At 30.0% G+C, this 8297-nt stretch overlaps 2 protein-coding genes across 2 annotated transcripts; one reads left to right on the forward strand and one right to left on the reverse strand.

Annotated features, from left to right (window-relative positions):
* Positions 1 to 1115: 1115 nt before the first annotated feature.
* On the reverse strand, positions 1116 to 3385 carry LOC108781481 (protein takeout). The gene is made up of 3 exons (XM_018549443.1): positions 3310 to 3385; positions 1974 to 2214; positions 1116 to 1557 (listed from the first exon to the last, which is right to left on the reverse strand). The coding sequence occupies exons 1-3, from the start codon at positions 3383 to 3385 to the stop codon at positions 1116 to 1118; spliced, it is 759 nt and encodes a 252-aa protein (XP_018404945.1).
* A 937-nt stretch (positions 3386 to 4322) lies between these two features.
* On the forward strand, positions 4323 to 7917 carry LOC108781483 (uncharacterized). The gene is made up of 6 exons (XM_018549444.1): positions 4323 to 5168; positions 5653 to 5916; positions 6046 to 6321; positions 6461 to 6587; positions 6662 to 6817; positions 7796 to 7917. The coding sequence occupies exons 1-6, from the start codon at positions 4323 to 4325 to the stop codon at positions 7915 to 7917; spliced, it is 1791 nt and encodes a 596-aa protein (XP_018404946.1).
* Positions 7918 to 8297: the final 380 nt, after the last annotated feature.

Genomic DNA, 8297 nt, shown 5'->3' on the forward strand with positions numbered 1-8297 from the left:
TTTGAAGCAAAAATGAAGATGAAATTAAATGATCTTTCGAACCATTGGTTTTATGATCGGACTTTATTTACGCCTTATAGAGAACAAAGTAGGTCCGATTTATACTCTTCCCTTATAATATTTTAGATTTACATGGATATTTGGATATGGAAATTAGAATAATTAACATTTTTTTCTATATCTAAAATTTATATAAATTTTAATAAAATTTACAATGATTAATTATGCTATAGTCGAACTTATACCTAAATATTAGAATATAAAAATGAAAAATTTATTATTAAATGTTTACTTAAAAATACAAAGATAACTTTGATTTTACAAACAAATATTTGGAAGAAAATCAATTATTTTCTATTATTTAAAAAAAAATAAAATTTTGAAGTTTTTTTGTCATGTACTTTAATAATCATTATATGGTAAAAAACGTTGTTTTATTATTTAAACAAAATTGAGATACAAATTTAAAAAATACATTATCATTTCTGTAATTTTCAAAATAAGCTTTCTAAAAAACTAATGAAAGAATTTTATTTTTATTTAATTTTTTTTTATTAATTTTTGTTATTTAATAACAAATTATTCTGTATTATTGCATTTTTGGGGTTAGTATCTTATACTACGGAGTACAAGAGTTACGTCTTTGCAAATAAATATTCTAAATACGTCACATTTTTACGCTTTATTCTTTCGGCATGTGCAACTACATTTAAAATGCTGACGATGTTTACTCATACTAACTGAGAAAACGTGTCTCCTTACATTTCTAGCTGCGCAAGATTATATAATATAAACTACATTCTCGATTTAAAAGGTTAAAATTACGTATCCAGCTAAAATTGCACATATATTATATATCGATGTATATGTACTTATTTAATTATCCTATTTACTATGACATTTTGTACTATAAAAAATTAATGTGCTGTTTTATATTATAAAGCCTATTTATTTTAAACAAAAATAATATAAAGGAATACATGTATAACTATAATTATGTAATAACAAATCCGTAAATAACTAAAACAAATAGAGAATAAAAGTAATAAATACGCGGACTTATTTCTAAACATGTCCCATTTATAAAGAAAATTAAATGTAAAATAAGAATGTATTTAAGGGGGCAGCAATGTATCCAATGGAAATTTCGAGTAAATCTTATTCGAAAATGTCTTAAAAATTTCCGAAATGCTGTTTTCGAAAGCTGGCTTAATTTCGGCCGCTACAACCTTCCAGTTGTCATTTAAAAATAAGTTCATAGCATCAGATAAAGTATCATCGCCATCGAATAAATTATCCAGATGGATGTTGGCCTGTCCAACATCGAGATCTACATAGAAGTCAGTAACGCGATAATGAGTCTCATCAGTTTTTTGAGATTGATAACGTTCACCTTGTACGATAGCTACGACATTAATATCTGTAAAATTGCTACGCGCCAATCCGTTTCCGTTGATAGGCATCATCAGAATATTTCCTTTCATATTGTAGTGCGCGTTCATCTCAAGACGTGGGAGGTACAGTTTTAATCTAACGCGATCATTATCGATATTAATTCTGAAAAAGATAATTTTAAATAAATTCTGCACTCAATTTTTAAGGATTTATAAAAATAATTTTAACGCAATATTTGATATATAATTTTAAATAAAAAACGTTTTCTTTCAGACGTCGGATTTTTGAGAGGCATTAATTTTAACTTGACTTTTAATAAAACATTGATAAAAGTGACATTGTCGATAGTGCGTTGAATTCATCTTGAAGACTTTTATAAAATTATGGAAAAAAATTGTGTGATACTATATAAAAAATTTAAAATGACCTTCACTTTTTTAATAAAAAATTTTTTAAAATTTTTTTATCGCATATTGTAGCTCATATGAAACGGATAAATATTCACCATCAATCTCCTTTTTAATTGTCGGAAGTGTTTAAAAAATTGTACGGACACTGAGCACCTTGTATATACATACTTGACGCTTTTTAAAATAAAACTCGTTGCTCCTTGAACCTCGATGTCGGTATATGTCGATCTGGTGGAAACTGGACCGACCGACTGGCTAATTTCAATCTGTGGCACGCGAAGTGGCTCACAAGGTGGTATTTGCAATTCTGGAATGCCCATCTTCAGATAAGGCCTTAACGAGTTGATACTTTGCTTTACGCATTCGTTTAGGTTTGGATCATTGCGATGGCATATCTTTAGAAACGATGCTAGAAAATGTATGTTTTGTAATTAAAAATATTTTCTCGCAAATTTTATGATTAAAATAATGTTTTATGTTAATAATTTAATAATTTGGTGCTACTTAATATTTGAGATAAATAAAAACGGACTCTCTATTTTCTCTTGATAATAAAAAATTATAATAATATGACAACGGGAATAACGGCGCGGTATAAGTTAAGCGTAAATTGTTTCAACTATATTTATAATCAATTTATTACTGTACAATAATTTCTGGACGATTTACCGCGCCGTTTCTCCGATTATCATATTATTAATATAATAATATTATTAATATAATTATTTAATATTTGATTCTGAATATATAAATCGTTGGAAAGATCAATAAAAACTTGAGGCTATCATTCATTATATTAATAAAAATTATTACACACAACACATACAAAATATTAAATTTCAAAACTATTAGTTTTATGAAATGCTCTTGTAATGATCGATCATGAGTTAAGTATCACATTGATGTGACTTCTATTTTTATAAAGCATTTTTAGGTTTTGCGTTATTGTTTTTTTATGCGATTCATTCGATTACAATAATGCTATATAAATAATATTAATATTATTAAATTTCATACTTAAATAAGAAGACGCCTACAAAATCAATATAAAAAATCAAATTTAATTGCAAATGTATAAATGCGTATAAATTCGAAGATAAATTACTAATTCTTTTCTTTGCTGTAATATATTAAATAGAAATTAAATTATAAAAATACTTTGTTTTTTAAAAAATGTGAAAAAAAATCATCTTTCAATTACATTTTACAATTATTATATACTTTGTTCTCTTCAGAATTGTTCGAAAGTTATTAATATAAAACACTTTATATCTTATGTATATAGTGGGTGCTTTCCAATTGATGACACAAATCGACACAAGTGTCGTTCTATCTTTATCCATCTCTAAATGTCAAGAAAGATAGAACGATTCTTGTGTCGACTTGTGTCATCAATTGGAAAGCACCTATTATATATTATATATTATATATCTGTAATAATTGTATAAATAAAAAAAATAAATATACACGTACAGTTTTATAAAACAATTAATAAATTACTTACGTATATCACGAGTTTTCACTGCAACAAATGCAGATATTACAAACAAGAATGTAAATATGTGCGCACTGATATGCATTCTGGTTACGATGAATTCCTTGAGTAAAATAACTTGTCAGTACGTCAAAGTGTTACTGAATGCATGAATTTTATTTCGACCATCGCAATGCGCTGATTTGGCGATTGTCCTTCTTTATGAACTCCATTATGAGTCGATATGCTTATTCGACATGCAACGATATTTGTCTTCTTTGTGACACAGTTAACTTTACATTTGATGAATATGCAATAATAAGTGTGACTTAGTTCTCAATTGCTTATTCATTTTTAATTAATCCTTTACGAGGAATATATTTACTTGAACTCTAGATTTTTATCTACACAACTGTCAATTTTTATCTATGATAATTGTTAGCAGTATCTGTTACCACAAGGTCGTCCGAGGACCTTGCTCTCCATTACATCATCGCGTAATGAAGGAATTTAAGGAAATGTTGTGTCGAAGAAAATATATTGATGTCTGACTAAGAGCTACTTAACTAGCATCATATAAGACTGGTCCATGGCCCCGATCTTCCATACCCTTCCATACCCTGATCAACTATAAAAACCTCCATCAAGTGCACCGCCGGCTTGCAGTCTACATCCCTCTATGCTTACTCACGATTGTTAATCTTTCTTGAATGTTGTACCTATAGTTTCCAAGAAATCGTAATTATTCCTAAGATATTATCTAGAAGTGCGCATATAAACTGATGAGATGCATTAACGTATGTTGAATCGCATGCTAATATGTACGATTATTGTGTGTTTTTTATTGATATTTGTTGTTATTGGTATCATATTAGTATTGATTTATAAACCGATTTACGTTTGGAAAATCGACGTACCTTATTGAGGAAACTGAAGAATCTTTTCGAGATTTACAGATTTTAATAAAATACGACTGAAATAATCGACAATTTTTTTTAACAGTGTCTTGAAAAGGTCTGGCATAAATCATCGACTCCGATAAAATGGGTAAATTAATGCAGCGAAGTGTCCTTTATGTGTTTCTGGTGCTCTCTGTGATAACTTTAACGAGATGTGGGTTGCTAGAGGTATCCCAGATGCTCTGGAACAAGACGGTGTCAGGGGACATGACGAAAATAGGCAAGCTGGACCCGTTGAGGGTGCCTTTAATTAAGATTGATCAATCCGAGGGCGATACCAATTACAGAGTGATTTTGAAGAACTTGGAGATTATCGGGCTTAACGGATCGATCTTGGAGAGTATCCACGTCGCTCGTGGTGGACTGAAGTCCAATCTGAGTGAATCGGAAGCCGGATACGTGAGTTATAGCGATCTCAGAGATATGGATTCTATTAGATATAGATTCCACACTATGATAAGAGAACCCAGTGTGCCTAAGGAAAGTTTCGAAGCCGTCGTTTCGCCTGCGAATCGAATTGCTAATACAAGGCCCTTTTCGCGATATCAGAATACCCGTTTCGAACGATTGCAGCAAGATCAACACGGCGCCAGAATATTCGAGCAAAATCAGCAGCATGACCGCCGGATTCCTTTGCGTTCTGATGTCATATCTGATGGTTCTTATAGAGGCAATTTGAGATTATCAAGCAATTTTGAAGCAAATTCTGGAAACGCCGAAAGTTTTAAGCGGCCAGCCTACATTCAGCCTATTTATACACAGAACACGAGAGGCTTTCAAGGATATCACGGAAGTCTACGGAATATTGAAGATACCATTGATTGCGATAATACAAAGACATCTTCCCAGTTTAGAGGACATCAAGATAGTCGACAATATGATCAAAATTCCAATGTTGGATATTACGGAGAACAAATCAGGGATGCTGAGGTTTAAAAATTTATTTTACTTTATGATAATATTTTATAATTTAATTAATTAAATCGAGAGAGAGAGAGAGAGAGAGAGAAGAAGAAATCAATTTTTCTTTATGATATAATTTTAGCAAGTTATTAATTATATTTATCATAATTTGTACAGTTTTGTTGAAGTATTCCAAAATTTAAAATAAATACATATCTGAAAATAATTTTATTGGACTATTAAAATAATTATATAGCACGTTCGAATTGATTCTTAGAATATCAAAATTATGCATTATTCATTATGCATTATTATTTTATGTAAATATTTGAGTCCAATAAAATTATTTTCAGATTTGTATTTAGCTACATTTTTAGATATTTTAGTACAATCATTCTTTGTTATATAATATTTTTACGTAATTTACCACGTATCATAAAATAAGATGCAATTAATAATCAATAATCAGTAATTAATAACCAATAATATTTCAAACTGCAAACTGTAACAGGTTTCTGCATCAGAAATAGCCGAGACTAGATTGAAAAATCAGAATATAAGACCGCCTGTGTTATATAATAGAGAAAAATCTCAACGATCAAACGTTGAGTCTTCTAGCAAAGATAAATCAAGAGACGTAACAAGTGAGCGATCCGATTATATCGACATTGTTTATGTGGATGATAAAACTAATAATAGCGTAAAACGTTTCGGTAATCTGCGTACTGATTCTCGAGAGAATCTGAAAGTACACGGCATTGAAGATGTTATGAAGGTCTTTAAGAGTTCTTTTCTCTTAATTTACGATCTTTTTTAAATTATTGCACAAAATTTTATTAGTATTTTTGAAAGTTTTTTGTATACAATTTATAAGATGTTTTGATTGCAAATTCTTGTATTACAGAATATTCGAGAGAATACAAAATTTATTATTTACAATTTTACGGAAGGTGAAGCTCTAAAAAAGAGAAACGACGTAGTTAACGCTGCGATGGAAACCAAAAAATTGAAGGATCTAATCAGATATGCGAAAAATTATCAAGAACAGCAAGGGTACTTCGAAGAAGGCATGCAGCTGCTCTATCATTATGGTGGAATAAATGTAACAAATGATAGCGTCTCTCAAAATTTCAGTGATACCAAAAGAACGAAACGAGCGCATCCTGAATTGACATCTGAAGTAAGATTATTATTTATAAACATTCTCGATTTAGCAATAAAATTGAATTATTAAAAAAAAGTGTTCCTTATCCAATAAATTTCTATAATGATAAGACTAAATACTGTGACTATTATTTATATGTTTGGAAACGTTTTAGGACGATGTGATGCATGTGATTTTGAGAATACGCGTCCCGCTACTTCGAGTGAAGTCTCAATACACGCTTATGGGAAAAGTAGGAAAGGAGATATTACATGGGAATGGTCTACTCGCTGGGAACTTTAGTAAGAAAATACTCGCATTTTATGAAATATGCTTGAAAATGATCCAAAGCTATACATTCCTATTGCCTTCACAGCCGATGTAGTGGGCGACTTCACGCTGGAACTGAAGAAGGTTAATGAAGAATTGATAATAGTTCGTGGTGCTAGAGCGAAGCTATCTGTAAAAGATAAGAAAATCAATCTTCAAGGTATGGACGAGAAGGGACCTGTGCAAACTATTCTCAGTTATGGTAAGTACGAGCGTACAATTTAAATATAAGATACGATAAGTTGTTCAAATTAATAAATAAAGAGCATAAAAGGCAAACGCAATCTTTATCGCGCATAACAATTAGGTTCAAATTTTATTCAAATCTTTATTTTAATTACTTTAAATATTGAAATTTAATTATAATGTTTTAGTGTATTGAATTTTGAATAATTTTCAAATTTTATTTAAATTGTATTTGAATTTTATTTATATTATATTTGAATATATAGTTATTACGCAGAAAAGAACTTGCTTCTAGTTTAAATGCTCTTGTTTATTTATTGTTATTACTCTTTGTTGCAAATTTTTATATATTTTTAAAAAAATATGAATGGAATACTAGTTTCTAGTACATATCCTTTTTTAACGAAGAAAAATAAGTATAAATAATTATTAGCAGCTAATTGCTAACATAAATCAATTGTCAGCTAAAAATCTGGTTCTTGCCGATTATGTACAGTCAGTTGTTTTTCTTACGTGGCGTGATTCTTCTGTAATTACTTGGCAAAATGAGAAGCCGAATTCTTTCTTGGAAAGTAACGTAGACCGATCGGCGATGTGACGATATCGCTTATCGAAAACAAGTATCTTGCACGTCGTTGGCAATTATCATAAACAGTATGCATAACATGTATAGAGGGTAGGGCAAGAAAGATTTTGTGTTTTACATTTTTAAATGTTTTGTATACATTCTTAAAATGCTTCGCTTTCGGAATACGAGGAAAAACGGGATATATACTATTGTATAGTCGTGATCTGTGTCTGAATCAACGTCGCGGATTATCGGAGCCGATCGCAGAAACGCCGATATATTCGAGTAAAAGTTCCCACTTTCTTGTGAACGCGACCGAACGAACTCGTAACGAAACGATCTCGCGCAATATATTAACTTGGTTAATTTCTTATTCTGTCGTTAACTTTTCTCCTCCTCCTCCATTTCCTCCTTCTCCTTCTCCAGGTTTAACAGCTGCGGAGGCAGTCGCCGCAATGCTCGCCGACGACTTCGCGACCAAGGGACTTAGTGAGAGAACGGCTGACGCATTGGTCTACAAGATGTACAAGGATTTCCCAGTCAATTAATCAGTCTGTTCGGTTGCTCGAGGTGATCGAGGACTTTACGCTAACTTTTTTTTGTGTATTATTTAATTTTTTTTTCTTATTTTTTTTGTCTGGATACGATTTTATTTTGAGACATTCTTTTAAAACATTTTTTCATTTCTTATTCTATTGGAATTATTATCATATATAATTATTATTATATCTATAATTTATATATTTCCAATTTGCCATTAGCATGCGTTTGTTAGTATATATATCTTCTTTTATTTATTTATATATTTATTTATATTTATTTAATTATCTATTTGTGTAGAAGATACATTAATTTAGAGAAATCATTATTTATAAAATTATATTTTAATTAGAATTCAATTTTATTAATCAATATACATGTTAATAAA

This window comes from Cyphomyrmex costatus, unplaced genomic scaffold, assembly GCF_001594065.2.
Source record: "Cyphomyrmex costatus isolate MS0001 unplaced genomic scaffold, Ccosl1.0 scaffold825, whole genome shotgun sequence".
NCBI lineage: Eukaryota > Metazoa > Arthropoda > Insecta > Hymenoptera > Formicidae > Cyphomyrmex > Cyphomyrmex costatus.

Excerpts from the sequence above, each read along its gene's own strand:
- LOC108781481 (XM_018549443.1), bottom strand. The coding sequence starts at position 3,385 with ATGCATATCAGTGCGCACATATTTACATTCTTGTTTGTAATATCTGCA. Across the intron at positions 2,215-3,309 it reads AGTGAAAACTCGTGATATAC|CATCGTTTCTAAAGATATGC; the intron begins GTAAGTAATTTA and ends TACATTTTCTAG. Across the intron at positions 1,558-1,973 it reads TTTATTTTAAAAAGCGTCAA|AATTAATATCGATAATGATC; the intron begins GTATGTATATAC and ends TATCTTTTTCAG.
- LOC108781483 (XM_018549444.1), top strand. The coding sequence starts at position 4,323 with ATGGGTAAATTAATGCAGCGAAGTGTCCTTTATGTGTTTCTGGTGCTC. Across the intron at positions 5,169-5,652 it reads AACAAATCAGGGATGCTGAG|GTTTCTGCATCAGAAATAGC; the intron begins GTTTAAAAATTT and ends AAACTGTAACAG. Across the intron at positions 5,917-6,045 it reads GCATTGAAGATGTTATGAAG|AATATTCGAGAGAATACAAA; the intron begins GTCTTTAAGAGT and ends CTTGTATTACAG.